Source organism: Petaurus breviceps, unplaced genomic scaffold (assembly GCF_028583685.1).
Source record: "Petaurus breviceps papuanus isolate PSGF00001 unplaced genomic scaffold, PetGlider_PUasm1.0 138, whole genome shotgun sequence".
Lineage (NCBI taxonomy): Eukaryota > Metazoa > Chordata > Mammalia > Diprotodontia > Petauridae > Petaurus > Petaurus breviceps.
In genome coordinates this window covers 147376-165868 of record NW_027185694.1, presented here as the reverse complement: position 1 = coordinate 165868, position 18493 = coordinate 147376, and the positions used below count along the sequence as shown (strand labels likewise).

General features: G+C 37.3%; 1 protein-coding gene across 3 annotated transcripts in view; it reads right to left on the bottom strand.

Annotated features, from left to right (window-relative positions):
• AGTPBP1 (ATP/GTP binding carboxypeptidase 1) overlaps positions 1-18493 on the bottom strand; it is a 238964-nt gene that overhangs the window by 151779 nt on the left and 68692 nt on the right. For all 3 annotated transcript variants that reach the window (XM_069105050.1, XM_069105046.1, XM_069105052.1), the window contains one exon: positions 5245-5312. In XM_069105050.1, the coding sequence (XP_068961151.1) occupies positions 5245-5312 (68 nt within the window). The remainder of the gene's footprint in view (positions 1-5244; positions 5313-18493) is intronic.

The following is an 18493-nucleotide window of genomic DNA, read 5'->3' as shown; positions in this document are numbered from 1 at the left end:
TCCATGACATACACAAAAAAAACTCTACACTAAATATTACAATTCAATATTTCCCAAGAATAAAAATATTACCTCAATAATATATTCATCCTTCCCAGGGTCAAACGAAGAAATTAATTCTTCTAAATACTATCCTAAGATATATATTTGCACAAAAGATAATTTTCCCAAAATTTATCAACATAAAACTATACCACTTGCTTTTCAAATTTCAGCTTTATGCTGAAAATGCTGCAATGAACAAATATATATGTATGTAAAATCTACTGTTCTCAATAAATCTTGATGACTGTATTTGCTTCTGAAAATTTTTCCAATTTTTAAGGAAATCATTTTTTAAAAAAGGAAGGGAAAATGAATGTGGGATCCTCATGGCATTAAGAAAAATTCTTGGGTGGCTAGGTGGCGCAGTGAATAGAGCACTGGCATTGGAGTGAGGAGGACCTGAGTTCAAATTCCGCCTCAGACACTTAACACAAAAACTAGCTGTGTGACCTTGAGCAAGTCACTTAACCCCAACTGCCCTCCAAAAAGGAAAAAAAAAATTCTTACATTTATCTCCAACTTCCAACACACTCTCCTATCCACATTTTTATACTTATGATAACTCAAACTAGTGTATGAATACATAGCACTAATTACTCTAACCTGTATAATTTTGGAAGAGACAATAAACCTCCTTGGGCCTCGGGTTCCTCATCTGTAAAACGAGGGGCTCAGACTAGGCAGCCTGTGAAGTACGCTCTTGTTCTAGATCTATGATACTATTATCTCCACAAAAGCATTAGTCATGTGACTTATGATTAAGGGATATGAAGGTGACTGTAAGTTCTCAGTGCTATGCCAACAAAGCATTAATTCAGGCAGGTCTTACTTACCAAAGTAAAAAGCCTTCAAGTACATGCCTATGTTATAGGAATGTAAATTTTTAAGATCTTCCCTGCCCCTGGGCTTAAGTGCACCACGAGCCTGTGGTGGGAGGCTTGTTTTTCAAGATACTTTGTGATTGGGCAGTGGGTTAACAGGGTTCTTACATTCTCTGAGCCTAGAGAAGGCTATATAATCCCTGATGTGAGGCTTTGCTTTGGGGCTCACTTTGAGAAGTGTTATGTGATTTGACCAGATGAGACTCTGGGCAGCCATTGAGAGCCCCCCAGCTTTGAAAACCCAGATGTTGATGCTTCCCTCTCTGGTAACTGTGATTAAGTATGGATGTATGTAATGGTTGGGCAGTTTGGAAGCTTGTCTACTGAAATGTTTCTCTGTCTTGTAACTTCCGTCTGTTTACTCTGAAGTTCACGGTGCTGACCTTTTTCCCCTGAACTAGGTAAACGATATATGTTTGATTGATTAAAGTAAGCTTGTTAACCCATTTTGAGTTGCTTTCCTTTAGAAAAGCAGATCTAAGAACCTGTGTTGGCAGCCACCCTGGGGATGCTGGGGTGCTTGCTGCTACAGTCTAACAAAGGGCTATTGCAATCAACCAATCAATAAGCATTTATTGAGTACCTTCTATGTACCAAGGGTTAGCAATATAAAGATATAAATGAAACGGTCTTTGCCCTCAAGGAGCTTAGAACAACTACATGCACATAAGAACAAGGTAATGGGAGAAGAGGGAGGTACTGGCAGCTAAAAGATTAAGAAAGGTCTCACACAAACCAATTAAGCCAACCTTGAAAGGAAACTAGGAATTCTAAGAAGGAAAAAGGAGGGGAGGGGAATGGAGATTACAGATATAGGAGCTAGCTTGTGCAAAGGAGAAAGAATGTCATGTGAGAGGAACAGTAAGAAGATCAATTTGCTTAGACAAAAAAAACAAGAAGAATGGTGAAAAAATAAGGCTGAAAAAGTTGGAGTAAGGTTGTAAAGGGTTTTAAATGCTAAACAGATGAATTTTTATTTTATCCTAGAAGGAAAAGGGAATCATTAAAGATTCTTGAGCATGTGAGCTACATAGTAAGACCAGTGCTTTAGAATGATCATTTTGGTGGCTGTATGGAAAGAATGGAAGCAGGAATTTCAATCTAAAGATTACTGAAGGGGCAGTTAGGTGGCGCAGTGAATAGAGCTCCAGCCCTGGCATCAGGAGGACCTGAGTTCAAATTTGACCTCAGACACTTAACACTTAACTAGCTGTGTGACCTTGGGCAAGTCACTTAACCCCAACTGCCTGCCTTCCCCCCTCCAAAAAGCAAAAATAAATAAATAAATAAAGATCACTGAAATAGTGCAGGCAAGAGGTGATGAGGGACTAAATTAGAGTTGTAGCTACCTGAATACTGAGAAGGAAATAAACATAAGAAACATTGTGGAGCCAGAATCAGCAAGAACTTGCAACTGAGTGCATATGTGGGACGACTTAAGAGTCATGAATCAAGAATGACTATAGGGTTATAAACCTGACTTACTGGAAACATGGTCTAGCCCTTTCAAAAGAAATAATAAAGTTCAGAAGATGAGTGGGTTGAGGAGGAAAATAACACCATTTTTTAAAGAACATGTTGTATTTAAGATATCTTTGGGGTATCCAGTGTGAAATGTCCAACAGGTAGCTGGTACTGGAGGGCAGGAGGGAGGCTAAGATAGTATATACAGATCTGGTAGACATCTGTGCAGACATGATAACTGAACCTATGGTAACTAATGAAGTTACCAAGAGAGATGTTTGAAAGAAAAGAAGGGAGGCCTAGGAAAGAGGCTTAGAGTAAACTTAGAGGAATATGGCTGAAGATCCAGCAAAGGAGAGAGAGTAGTAATCATAAGACATGGAGGAAGAATACCAAGAAATAGTGGTTTCCCAAAAAATTAAAACTAGAAAGAAGAGAGTAGTCAAGAGTGAAAATAGTTTCAAAGTAGGCAGTAAGGATGAGTACTAAGAAAAGATCATCCAATTTTGAAATTAAGACATTACTGGGAGGGATGGAGGGCAGTATGAAGCCAAGATCTAGCAAAATAGTAGGAAACAGTATATCAAGGTTCCAACACTGCCCCCCTTCACACCCTATAAAATTTCTCCAAAAAGACCTAGAAAATATACCAGACCAAATCCTAAAGGGGAATTCCAAGAAAAAGTCACAATAAGTCATTTTTCAAGCCCAGGCTGGCATAGGGAGGTCTACAGACACTGGGAACAGGATCTGGCCAAGAGGGCACTGTACATGGACCATACCAACACAAGTGGAGGCCCCAGGCCCATACTGGGGCATCCTCAGACCTATACTGGGACACCAATATAGGAACAGATACAAACTGGCAACTTTGTTGCCCACCACCCAGTTTCAGGTCACAGATCCAGGGAAGAGTGGACCTCTTCCTGCCCTCTGGTGCAAGGAACAACCAAGTAGCAGTGATGTAGTTAAGATTCCATGAGCAGAGACAGCCTTGGATCCAGTTTGTAGTCCAGTATGAAGTGGAATAACTAGAGCAGAAATCCCAAACCAAAAAGAAACCTGTAGTCCTATCACTCTGAACCAGCAGAACCTCCCATCTGGCTGCCACTAGTCAAGCCTAGCATCAATCTACCATTGCTCAAACCCAAATCCAGGTCAGAAACTTGGAGAGCTCAGACCAGAACAGCAAAATACTGAGAACAACCAGAAAGAAAGAATCCAAGCGCAGAGGAGGCATACTCAGGATCATCATGATTTAGAATCCACCACTATAAGGAAAACAAAGTTTAAAATATGACATTACAGAAGGCAAAGGACATAGGCTTACAGCAAATAATAATTTATCCAGGAAAATTGAGTATGATCATTTGGCCTTTAGTGAAGGAGAATACTTCAGAAAATTTCAGATGAAAAGACCAAAGCTCTGTAGAAACTCTGAAGTTCAAACAAAGGAGTCAAGAGAAACAGAAAAAGGTAATGTGAATATACAATGATAAAGGATTAAACAAGGATAAACTGTTTACATTCTAATATGGGTAGAAGATAAAAGTATTCCCTCTGAACTTCATCATCATCAGGATTCATCAATGGAGTCTAATCAGGCAAAGTGTGGAAGCAATCCTAAATGTCTTGATCTTAAGAGAAAAAATTAAAAGAGGGAGAAGGGACAGAAAGGAAAATTAGGGGAAATTATCTCACACAATCAAGATACAAAAGTAGGCAACTATACAAACAAGGAGGAGAGGGTAGAAGGAGTGGCTGACACTGAAACTTCACTCTCATTTGAACTGCTCAAAGGAGGGAAGAATACACATATATTCACACAGTTGGGTTCAAAAATATATTTTACTCCACCAAAGGAGGCAGCAGAAGGGAAGAAGTCAAAGGGGTAATTAGAGGGAAGGCAAGTTAAGGCAGGAATTAGTACTACGCAAAACAAACTCTAAGAATACGTTAAAAATATTATATAAAATATAAATAAAATAAAAATATTTTAGCTCTTTTTGAGGGAGCAGAGAATAAGTACCCATAAACTGGGGAATGGAGAAACAAGTTATGGTAAATAAATATGATAGAATACTATTGTGCTGGAAGAAATGATGAAGGAGATGGTAAACAGCTTCTATATTTTCTCATTAAAGTATGAAGCAAGGTCCTCAGCTAAGAGGATGGGAGAAGATGACAGCATGGGAAGCTCAAGGACAGAAGAGGTTTGGAACAGCAGCTGTGCAGAATGCAATAATTAAGAAAAAATAAAAAGATTTTCTAGCCACAGACCTCTGAATGTCACTGAAGTCTAACTAACATCTAGGTCAGAGGATCATCACTAGACATAATTTTTTTTTTTTGGCCATAGCAATTCACTAAGATCTGTGTCAGTGAAAACAGTACTCTCATTAATGTAATCTTCTGAAGTACTCATGTAATAATCTCTATTAAATTCAACTTACTACCTCTATATCACCACTTTATAATATAATAATGAAATTTTAATACTCATAATTTTTATTAATTAAATTTACTTATTTCTAGGTACAGTTTCATTTCCTACTAGTTAAAATTAGTCATAATGAAATTTAAACTTTATGTTTTGAATCACTTAGTTATACAACCACATAAAATTAGAATGCTTACTTCTCTTAAGATGACTATAATATAATAATACTTAAAAATAACAAAGTTTAATTTCTTTAAATGTAATTGTAGGTCAAAAGCACTGACCAAAAGGAAAATTTAAATTGTTATTAATCGAGGTTAAGGGAGAAAAAAATCAATGTTTATTATGTTCATTATGCTACTTAGCATTTCTCATGGAGGATCATAACTAAAAATATTATTAAGCCTTATTTACCTCTAATGTTGACAGAAGAACATCCATTCCTGTAGAACCTTTGGCTGTCATTTCCTTCCTGATTTTCTCTAGAAGACAGAAACACAGTGTCTTTTTTTATAACTTAAAAAAAAAAGAAAAATAGTTATGCCATCTTGCGACTGTAGTGGGTAAAGCTACCACCCACAGACCTAAGACACCTACCAAACTGCTTCTTGGGTGATCCTGCCTCTGGTATAGATGACCCTACTCTCCAGGATGTAGTATGATGGATTTCCATATTTCAGTGAATGAAGTATTCCCCTCATGTCACCACTGCTCCTGACATGGCCCAAGTGGGTCCCTGTTCTCCAGTCCAACAATTCAAAGGCAATGCCAAAGGCTAGGAATAGGAATCAGTAAAAATAGGACACCAGGCCTCCCACAAATTTTCCAGGTCTACAAATGGAAAATGCTCTCATCAAAAATGGCATGAAGGAAAATTTAATATATTCTCTTTTAAAGTGCGTTCTTAAAACACTAAAAATTCTGAATAGTATAATACCACTGGGGTAATCATAAAAGCAATGGAAAGGAGCTGCTTCTGCAATACTGAGGGATGAAAGCAACCTAAAAGTTTTCTTCCAGTATCCAAGAGGAAGCAACTTTTTCTCTATTATTTGCACGTCTGTGTGGACCTCTCTTTAATTTTTCTTCCTGTGATGAGAGAGAAGCTAGAAGAAAAGGCTATGTGCCAAAGTATAGAGAAGCAAAAAGATTGCTGTTGGTAACATTTTTGATAGGAAAGTACCAAAGGGAGAGGTTCAAAGCTAAACAGAGACAAATTGAATGGTAATCATTATCACTGAATTTATCCAGTATAATTAACTATGAATCATCCATTTAAATAAAAATTTTGATAGCGCTTTTTAACATTTTATTTTAACCATTCTGGACAGAAATCATTCTAAAAATGTGTTATGATGCAGTTGCCCATCTTCACAAACAGAGTAAAATGCAAATATATACTTTAACTTTCACTTAATAAACAAATAACTGATTGACTCTTGGTCCTTATAAGCCATCAATTATTAAAATACAAAGTCTTCATGAGTTATTAGGTACAAAAGTTTGTTTTAATTTCACAATTACATATACATTGATACCTGCACAGACATATGTAAAACACAAAAACACATGAGAGACTGTTTTGAGTTTTTGTTTCTGAATTTCACAATGTCCTTCTCATACCACCCTCTAGTAGTCTCTGTGGCCAGGAAACCAGACATTCAAGCTTCTTTGATTTTAGTAGATTTAAGGTATCAGCAGGTACTCAAGAAAGACATTTCAGAACTCTGCTGGGAATAAAGCCCTTGTACTTTTGGTTGTGCAACACATCTAAGCCACGTCTGCTCAATTTATGGTTCTTAGATAGATTACAGAAAGGTCACATTGTTCAAAAATGTCATTCAGAGAGGGCAACTGTATCCATGTTAGACAAACTTCAAAGACCATTAAATAGATAAACTCTACTTAAAATTTAGTTCAAAAGAAAATCAAATGGTATTTGTGAATTGAATTATACTAAGAACGCTCAATTCTAAACTGTAATGTAAAGAAGGAAAAAAATTGCACCTCTTTTTTCAGAGCACAGTTACTGAAATATTGGAAAAGTTTTCATTTCCACATTATCTTAGGTCAACTGGCAATACAGATTTTGGGGGTAAAAAACTTTACTGAAACTCTCATATGGAATATAATGTTTAAAATGTATACTAGGATACTTAGCACCCACCCAGAAATAACTGGCCGTGTAACCTTGAGTAAGTTACTTAACCCCGATTGCTTTTAAAAAAAAAAAAAAAGAACAGTAATTGTGCATTATCTATATTAGGGGCGGCCAGGTGGCTCTGCAAGTAAGAGCGCCGGCTCCAGTGTTGGGATGACCTGGAGATCGAATCCCGGGCTCGGACGCTCAGCACCACACCCAGAAATAACTGGCCGTGTAACCTTGAGCAAGGTACTTAACCCTGATTGCTTAATTAAAAAAAATAAAATAAAATTTAAAAAAAATAAATAAATAAAAATAAAATGTATACTAGGTTATAACAAATGATTGAAAATGCAACATAGGAGGTAAAACTAACTTTGTTTTAGAAAGGATACCATATTATTAAATAAAATTACAAAATAGACATTTCATATTACTCAAATGCCAAGCAATGATGATATAATTAGGTTAGCTTACCTTGTAATCTATATTTAATTCACTGCTCTTCACTCACCTTTCAATGAATACAATTCTTGTAATGATTATATTGTTCTGTATTCAAAATTTTCAAAAAGATATGCTACAGTTTTTTAGTTTGCCAAAATATTGACTGCACCTGGCTTTTTCCTCAGTGTTTGAGTGGTGAGGGAATGAAGACAGCAAGCATAAACAATTTTTGTAGGAGTTTGGTAGTAAAAGGAAAATAGAAATAGAAATAATTGCCAAAGAAGTCTACAAGGTCAAGTAGTTTTTTGGTTTTATTTTCTTTTTTAAAGGATGAGGTAATCCTGAGCAAGTCTGTATATGGTAGAAAATGAGTCAATAGATAGAGAAAAGACTGAAGATGAAAGAGAGAAAAAATCATGAATGGGACTGGCTCCTAGAAAAGATAAGAAAGGGAACAGTATAAAGGGTACAAGTAGAGGGATCAGAATTGGCAAGAATAGCCATTTCTGTAGAAAGAAGCAAAGGAGGAGAGAATGGATGAAGATATAAACAGATTTGGAGACAGGAAGTAGAAGATATGAGGGCATTCTTTACAGATGGCCTCAATTATTGCAGAAAAATAGGAAGCAACATTATCTGCTGAAAGAAGGACGAAAATAACATATGAAATTTAAGCAGAATAATAATAGCTAGCATTTATAGAACATTTTAAGGTATGCAAAGTACTTTATAAATATTATTTCATTTGATACTCACAATAATCCTAGGAGGTAAGTGCTATTATTATCTCCATTTTACAGGTGGCGAAACTAAGACATATAGAGGCTAAATGACTTGCCCAGGGTCACAAATCAAGTAAGTGTATGAAGGTAGATTTTAACTCAGGACTTCCTGACTCCAGGTCTACTCCACTATCCACTGTACCATCTAGCTACCTGATAACAATTAACTATCATTTATATAGCACTTTAAGGTCTGCAAAGTGCTTTACATATGTTAACTCATATGATCTTCACAACAACCCTGTGAGGCAAGTGCTATCATTATTCCCATTTTACAAATGAGAAAACCGAAGCACAGAAAGATTATGTGACTTGCCCAGGGTCGCATAACAAAGTTGTCTCTCAAACAGTCAACTTTCTTCCAAAAACTCAACCTCAAGTCTTCCAGATTCCAAGTCTACCACACTATAATGGTAATGCATGGGAAAGGTAAAAATGTGTTTTCTCAGAGACTATCTGCTAAAGGAAGTAAGTCCTTTGGCCTTAGGCCTAAGTTTCCATTTTCTAGAAATTATGTGACTTTGAAACTTTAGAAATCTTTCTGTATAGTTGCTCTATTCTAGTTAGCCCTTCTCACCCAGTTTACCATAAAAGAGTTAAGTTTCTATAAAATTGCAAGAATTGCTGAACAAGACTACTGATAAAAAGTAACAGACTTGGAAAGAGTTGAAGCAGTAACCTTGGGAAGAAGTTAAGTCCCTAGTTTCCAGAAAACTCCTAGATAATACTAAAATGAAATATTGTAGAATGGAAGAAGCTGGCAGCAGCAGGTAGATTTAACCAATCAGGAAACAGACAGCAGCCTTGGGTCACTCAGGCCCAGATAAGGGTGTATCTAGATTAGACTGAAAGGGAGTTCAGTATTCTGAGGTTGTACTTCACTTGCATAATGGCCTTAATGCATTATGTATATTATCTAACAAAATTAGAGTCTCATTACTAATAATTATGTTCATGTTTGGGAGGGGCATGTAACCCTTGCTTATTTAACCCAGCTTTAGCTTCTGTACGGCGGTCTCCTCTCCTGGGCATTATTCCAGTGACTGGACAGCCCGCTTCTCACAAGATTCTAATAAAACTTCCTATCTTCACTTCGAGGTCTCCAAGTAGTCAATTTGGGGTAGGGTCTCTGTACCCCACACAGTTATGAGAATTTGGAGATCTTCCCTGACCCTTACAAGGCCTAAGGGAATTTAAAGATCTTCCCTGATGCCTAATAGGCCAAATGCAATCACATGGAGCCTGTGGTGGGAGGAGTTTACTGAATGGGTGGAGCTGGAAGTCAGAGCAGTTAGTGTGGTGGAAGAAAAAGGATGCAGGGAAGGAGACAGCTGGGCTCATGAGTGTTTGTGGAAAGGCTTTGGGATGGGATGGTTCCCTACTGTGTTATGGTGTGTTAACTTCTTTGTTGCTATGATGGATTCAGTTTTCTGGTGTTGGGAACTGGCTTTCTAGTGTCTGAATAAATGTTTTGCTTCTGTCTTCTATATGGAGAGTCTGCCATATTTTGTGATTCAGAACTACACAGGCATATTCATAGTCATTCTTGGTGCTGTGAATATTGTGTTGCTGCTACACACACTAACCACTGCATTACCTAAGAATTTGGAACAGTCAAATTTAGGGGGTGTGATAGTAATGGCAATTAAAGATTCCCCTGTATTGGCTTGGTTTTCAAATTGATTGTGTTAAAACCCAGAGCTTGTTAATCCCACCTGTGGGATGGACTTGTTGATGTGAAAAGAGAGTCCTGAACTGGCAGGAGCTGGTGACGTAGATTTGGAGAGACAAGTGATAGGCAGAAGAATTTTTTGGAAGCAGCACCTCGTGGAGGCAGAGAGAGACTGAGAAGGATTGCTGAGGGCCACTTTGAATTGCCCTGGACTTTTGAGACCTGCCCCCTGAGCTGCCAAGGACTGAGGAGACATGGCTGTTTTGCTGGTACTTTGTCTGTCTGTTTTGATGTTGTTTTGCCAGATTTGTCCACTGGTGAAAGACAGTCCTGTTGTTGAAGAAGTCCTGGAACCTGGCTTTTGGTTAAGAAGCCCTGAGACTGTCCTGCAGACAGAGAGTGAATACTGTCCACTGGTGAAGGGCAGTGCTGTTGTTGCAGGGGTCTGGGAACCTTTCTGTTGGTTCAGAGCTACTGAGACTGTCCTGCAGACAGAGTGTGAATGCTGTCCACTGGTGAAGGACAGTGCTGTTGTTGCAGGGGTCTGGGAACCTTTCTGTTGGTTCAGAAGCCCTGAAGAAGGATTTTCTTGTTGTATGTTTACAGAAATCCTGGGAGAGGGTTTTGCTAATGTTTTCAGGGGTTCTAGGACTGTTCTGCAGACAGAGGATGAATTAATGAAGAGACTGGCAATGTATCTTGTGGCCTTGCTAAGCCTTGTCTCCCCAGGAACTAAGATTGCTGAGAACTTGCCTCATGTCAAGATGAAGAAAAGACCTCCATTTGGGTATTAAGTGCTGTGCTTAAACTTGATGTAACTTTGGGGGTGATTCAATTGTGATCCAGGGGTGGGGAACTTTTGACCTTTTTGTGTTCTATGGTTGAACAAATGAATGTACTTTACTTAAGATTGGAAACTAATCTCCATTTGAGAAGAGGGGCTTTGTGGTGGACTAAATGAAGGTACAGCCTAGGGGTGGAGTAGTATTTAGAACAGGGACTTTGTAATTGATTGAATGATTGGAAGGTCCTGGGGTGGGGTAGTACTTGGAGATTATTTAGTCATCCTTAGTAAATGCTGTATTTTGAATGATGTCATGTTCTGACCTTCTCTGTTCTTTGTTTGTCACTGAATAAAATGGAGAGCACCTATGCTGGTATTCTGAACCTTGGGAAGTTTCCTTTCCTTGGCATTACATTACAGGGGGTCTGATGGTCAATTAGAAAAGAATAAGATGACTGTCATGATAGAGTGAGGGACAAGTTAGAATAAGAAAACACAAATGTTTAACTGACTTAGTTCACATAGTGGTACAATATCCTTTAGCAGCATGGAAATTTAACTGAAGAATAAGGATTTTGGGGTGGGCGTAATGAATCAAGAATTGGCAGGATATGAATGGTAGTAGGAGAAGAAGATAAGGAAAACAACTGTAAATATCAATGTATAGATGAACCAGTTAACTAGAGAGTTAAGATAGTTAAGGAATGAAAATAAAGCCAAAAGAAAGGTGATTGACTACGAGGATATAGAAACGATTGCAGGAAAAAATAAGACAGAAGGAAATGTAGAAAAACAGGCAAATATGATCAGAGAGGGGAACTTTCAGAGTTCAAGATCATAGATTATATTACAGGTAAGTGTACCACCTAAGACTGGCCTGCACAACCTGTAGCCTGCAGACCACTTACAGTCCTCAGACTGCTTGTGACATGCCAAAGGATTTCTGGCAGCCCATGAAAACCATAAAGGAAAACATCCTTTGTATGCAGAAAAAAAAATCCTTTGGCATGCTGAAAGTGGCCTACAGGCCACAGGTAGTGCAGGCCTGATCTAAAGTATGATCACCATACAGGTACCTGAAATAGAGTTATAAGGGTTGATTAACTAGAGAGCTTGCGTTTTTGAGGGTACATCGATCCACCTACCTGTCTATCTACCTAAGATATCAACAGATTTAAATATTCCTATAGATATATAACTTAACTAGATGGATTAGGACATATTAGGCCTCAATTTTTGCAGAGACAATTGTAATATTTTGCAATGTATATGCATATACATATGTGTATCCTTAAATATGTTGTATATCTGTGAATAAGGTATGTGTGTATACATACACACATGTGTACATATATGTAACATAAATCTATATGAAACAAAGACACAAACACACACACAGATGTCACCAGATAAGAAGTCATGGGTTGGAATAGCAATAAGTACTATGAGCAGGTACTGAGCTTAAGAAAGAAGAGACCATGAACAAGAAGCTAATCAATCAAAGGCACAAAAATCTCCTGAGAGATACAGGCAGAGTAAGCCTTAATGGAAGAAAGGTGGTAGAGTGAAGTTCCCAGAAGTAGTAGGAAGCAAGATTTATGACAACTTTTATTTCTGGCCTAGTGTATCACAGAACAAAACAAGAAGCAACTAATACTGAAAATAATAGCCAGAAAAGAGAAATGCAACACAAAGGGGCTTTGGAAGAGAGTAACAGCATAGAGAAACAAACCCCAGGATAGGACTGTAAGTCATGGAGACTTCACAGGTCTCCAGGGTAGGATGGCCTCTTGATTCTCTTTAAGTTCAGAAACATATCTTTTCTTGTCCTTTACACCATAAATCTTACAGCGACTTAGTGCTTATTAGGGAAAGTGGTAGCAACCCTTAGAAAAGTTCTAAATGTTGACATTCCCAGGTCACCTCTAGGTGGAGACAATGAGCCAGAGAAGTGAGGGGTCTCCAAAATGTCACTGGGCAGCCTATGATTTATATATGAGCTACAAAGATAAAAGGAGGGAAGACTGATGAGGGTAAAGGTCAACACTGAGGAATAAAAAAAGATTCTGAAAGAGGTAGGTGAAAATGTTGAAAACAAATGTCTATAACTTTATAATGTCACTTAGGGTTTAGGTTTGTAACCTAGGATTGTTGAGTGACAAGGAAAAGTTGTTTAGAGATACATTTTTGTCCTGTACAGCACATACATGTGCAACTTAGCAAAAAAAAAAAACAAAAATGGCTGTTGAATAATATGATCTGTGACAATGCTGTCTTGCATGATTTATCAAAGACTGCATCATTCACATCTGTGACAATGCTGTCTTGCATGATTTATCAAAGACTGCATCATTCACATCTTAGTGTAACTGACTGTTATAAAGAAGCTCTTTTCCTAGAAGATTTGTTAATCGATGCTTTTTTTTTCATAATGCCATTTCAGTTATTTTTTAAAACATTGTTACATGGATATTAAGGATACTACAGCAAAGGTCTCTAGAATATAATGTTATTTGTAAGAATCATTAATAATTGCTAGCAAAATAAACATATAGAACATAATTATTTGTCATCAAACTATTCCCCACATATTCATAACTTCAGGCATAAACAAGCAGCCCTAGAAAAATATTTTATCTCACTACCAAAAAACTTTCCCATGAGCAACATGCAAGTCTACAGAATTATAAAGCTCTGCTATCAAGCTTACAAATAAGTAGAAATATCATTCATTTTAGTACTAAGTTACTACACTTAAAAAAAGCACACTTTGTGTTTTCCAAAAAGCAGCAGCATTTTGTTTTATACAGTTCTGTAGCGCACATTAGAAAAACCTGGGATTGAAGTCTAGCTCATGTAAAATATGTAAAACATATAAAAAAGGGATAAAAGGGCTGAGAGGATCAAATTAGAATTTAAATATAGGTATACATGTATATATATACTCACGTATATAAAATGCTTTTCAAACCTTGAGCACTAAATAATAATAGCTCACATTTATAATTTTCATAGAAAACCAAGTAATGATAGTTTAGATGCTAAATAAAAATATTTTCGATATCTAATGAAAATAATCTTTAACTTAATTTAAAGACCAAGTTAAGCAGTCTTTCTACTTGAGATAACTACTCATTCTTCAAGTTTCCTACAAACTAAGAAAATTAAACCACTTTCTGAAACAAAATCAAATTCATTAAGAGGGCATATCAGGAGACTCAGGGGCAGGCCAGGAAGGCGTGGCGGGCAGATGCAGGGGCAGGCCGGGACACACAGTGCGGTCACACAGGCCAGGAAGGCACGGCCAGCAGAGGCAGGCCAGGAAGGGGAATGATCAACTCGGAGGGCAAGTCTTCCCACCAACCACAAGGTCCACTACCAGGCCTATCACCAAAGGGCTGGGACTGGAAAGAGCAAGGTAAGAAGCAAATACAAGGGCCCCTGTCCTGGACAGCAAACACTCCCGGGGCTACCACTTCATAGCCCAGAAATTTTTTTTTTTAAAGCCCCTTTCAGGACCTCCAAAGACTAGGACGACAGAGTGAACCTCACTTGCTCCAAACCCCCCCTCTGACCCTGAAAACACAGTAACTCTTGCCCCAGGGCAAAACCCTCTACAGTAAAGGCTTGGGATCCTAGAGGAAGGGAGTGGCTAGGACCCTGCCTCAAAATGGGTAGAAAGCAGACTACAAAGACAAAGACTCTGGAGTCCTACTATCCTCAGAGGGAGGAACCAACCTCAGAGGGAGACAATGTGGACTCCACACCCAAAGCTGAAACTTCAACAGGGAATGGGTCCCAAGCACAGAAGGCTCTCCTAGATGGGATCAAAAGGAACTTTGAAAACAAAATGAGACAGATAGAAGACAAAATGAATGATTCTCTCAAAACGAAAATAGCACAATTAGAAAAACATTATAATGAGGAAAACATCTCTCTAAAAAGAAAAGTGTATGATATGGAAAAGGAGCTTCAAAAATTAACCAAGGAAAATGATTTGCTAAAAACCAGAATTAACCAAATGGAAACAAATAACTCTATGAGGAACCAAGAATTAGCCAAGCAAAACAACAAGAATGAAAAATTAGAAAAAGAGGTAAAATACCTCAAAGAAAAAATAACTGACCTGGAAAACAGATCCAGGAGAGATAATCTGAGAATCATAGGCCTACCAGAAAATTATGATGAAAAAATGAGCCTGGACAACATTCTCCAAGAAGCTCATTAAGGAAAACTGCCCTGAGATACTAAAACCTGAGGGTAAAATAGAAATCGAGAGAATCCACCGGACACCTGCTGTAAGAGATCCCAAAATGAAAAGTCCTCGAAATGTGGCCAAACTCCAGAACTACCAGATAAAAGAGAAAATACTTCAAGCGGCCAGAAAGAAACAATTCAAATATCGAGGGTCCACAGTGAGGATTGCACAGGATTTGGCAGGCTCTACACTGAAAGATCGGAGGCAGTGGAATACAATTTTCCAGAAGGCAAAAGAGCTTGGGTTACAACCAAGGATCACATACCCAGCGAGACTGAGCATATTCTTCCAGGCAAAGAGATGGTCATTCAACGATATAACAGAGTTCGAGACCTTCTTGATAAAAAAGCCAGAACTCAATGGAAAATTCAACCTCCAATTACGAGATGCAACAGTGACTTAGAAAGGTAAACAAGGAGAACACCCACACACTGCTATTTGATAAGAGCAAACTGGTTATAGACAAGTAGAGGGTATGACTATAAAATACACAAAATGGCGATTTAAAAAAAAATCTTGTTAAGGGCTACAAAGGGACTGCAATGGAAGAAAGGGAATGGTTGAAGTGGAAAAGGGTAAGTTATGCCACTCATAGAGACATAAAAACTGTATAGCACAGCAAAAAAAGGGAGGGAGTTGGGAAGCATATGAGCTTTTCCCTCATTGGTTCTGGTACAAGGAGGGAATAACAACCAGTTAAGCATAGGACTCTATGGAGAAGAAACGCAAAAAGTATCATTTTAGAGGGAAAGAGGGTAGGGAGACGAGCTTCGCATGAGATTTGTTCCTGTCACTCTTGATGCGAAGAAGAAATAGCATACTTCATTAAGTATAACAATATCCTACAGGCAGTAGGAGGGGGAAAGGGTTACGAAAGGGGGGGTGAGAGTGGTTTGTAGGGAGGGAAGAAGTAAGGGGAAAGGGGAGGAAAAGGGAGTGGGGCTGATAAGGGAATACTGAGGGAGGTGGTGGTCAAAAGGAAAACTATTAAGGGAGGGAAGGGAGAAGGGAGGGAAAATATGAATATTAACAGGGGCAGGAATAGGATGGGAGGAAAGAAACAGATAACAATCATAACTGTAAATGTGAATGGAATGAACTCTCCGATAAAATGGAGATGGATAGCAGAATGGATTAGAAATCATAATCCTACAAAATGCTGTTTACAAGAAACACATCTGAAACAGAGGGATACACACAAAGTAAAAGTAAAAGTTTGGAATAAAATATATCATGCCTCAGCTAAAGTAAAAAAAGCAGGGGTATCGATCCTTATCTCAGATAAAGCAAAAGCAAAAATTGACCTAATTAAAAGAGATAAGGAAGGAAACTATATCCTGTTAAAAGGCACCATCGAGAATGAAGCAATATCACTACTTAACGTATATGCACCAAGTGGTGTAGCATCCAAAATCCTAGAGGAGAAAGTAAAGGAATTAGAGGAAGAAATAGATAGAAAAACTATACTAGTGGGAGACCTTAATCTCCCTCTCTCTGAACTTGATAAATCCAACCTCAAAAGAAACAAGAAAGGAGTTAAGGAGGTGAACAGGATTTTAGAGAGGATAGGTATGATAGATCTCTGGAGAAAACTGAATGGGGATGAAAAGGAATATACTTTCTTCTCAGTGGTTCATGGCACATACTCAAAAATTGACCATGTTCTAGGGCATAAAAACCTCACAATTCCATGCAGTAAGGCATAAATATTAAATGCATCCTTCTCAGATCATGATGCAATAAAAATTATATGTAATAAATGGCCAGGGAAAGACAGCCTAAAAACTAATTGGAAATTAAACAATTTAATCCTAAAGAATGAGTGGGTCAAACAAGAAATTATAGAAACAATCAGTAATTTCATTCAAGAGAATGATAATAATGAGACAACACACCAAAATCTGTGGGATGCATTAAAGGCAGTTCTTAGGGGAAGTTTTATATCCCTGAGTGCATACGTGATTAAATTAGAGAAAAGAAAGCTCAATGAATTGGGCATGCAATTAAAAAACCTAGAAAAAGAACAAATTCAAAATCCCCAATTAAATACTAAATTAGAAATATTGAAGACAAAAGGAGAGATTAATGAAATTGAAATTAAGAAAACTATTGAATTAATAAATAAAACTAAGAGCTGGTTTTATGAAAAAAACGACAAAATTGATAGACCCTTAGTCAATATGATAAAAAAAAAGAAAGAAGAAAACCAAATTATGAGTATCAAAAATGAAAAGGGTGAATCTACCTCCAATGAAGAGGAAATCAAAACAATAATTAGGAATTATTTTTCCCAATTGTATGCACATAAATTTGACAATCTTAGGGAAATGGATGAACATTTACAAACATACAAGTTGCCCAGATTAACTGAAGAGGAAGTAAATTACTTAAATAATCCCATGTCAGAAAAAGAAATTGAACAAGCCATCAGTCAGCTCCCTAGGAAAAAATCTCCAGGGCCAGATGGATTCACTAGTGAATTCTATCAAACATTTAAAGAACAATTGATTCCAATACTCTACAAACTATTTGGGAAAATTAGTGAAGAAGGAGTCCTACCAAATTCTTTTTATGATACAAATATGGTACTGATACCTAAATCAGGGAGAGATAAAACAGAGAAAGAAAATTATAGACCATCTCCCTCATGAATATAGATGCAAAAATTCTAAATAAAATACCAGCAAAAAGACTACAGCAACTTATCTCAAGAATAATATACTTTGATCAGGTAGGATTTCTTCCAGGAATGCAAGGATGGTTTAATATTAGGAAAACCATCAGTATAACTGATCATAACAATAAAACTAGCAGAAACCACATGGTCACCTCAATAGATGCAGAAAAGTCTTTTGACAAAATACAACATCCATTCCTATTAAAAACATTAGAAAGTATAGGAATAAATGGAGCCTTCCTTAAAATAATAGGTAGCATCTATTTAAAGCCATCAGCAAGTATTATATGTAATGGGGAGAAGCTAGAAGCATTTCCCATAAGATCAGGGGTGAAACAAGGGTGTCCACTATCACCCCTCTTATTCAATCTGGTACTAAAATTGTTAGCAGTAGCAATCAGAGAAGAAAAAGAAATAAAAGGAATCAAATTAGGCAAAGAAGAGACCAAGCCATCACTCTTTGCAGATGATATGATGACGTACTTAGATAATACTAGAGAATCAAGTAAAAAACTACTTGAGACAATCAATAAATTTGGCAAAGTTGCAGGATATAAAATAAACCCACATAAATCCTCAGCATTCCTATATATTTTCAATGAAATTCAACAGCAAGAGATAGAAAGAGAAATCCCATTTAAAGTTACTGTAGACATTATAAAATATTTGGGAATCTACCTGCCAAAACAATCCCAGGACCTATATGACCACAACTACAAAACACTTTTCACACAAATAAAGTCAGATCTAACTAATTGGAAAAATATCAATTGCTCGTGGCTGGGTCGAGCTAATATAATAAAAATGACTATTTTACCTAATTAAATTATATATTCCATGCCATACCAATTAATTTACCAAAAAACTACTTTATAGAGCTAGAAAAAATAGTAACAAAAT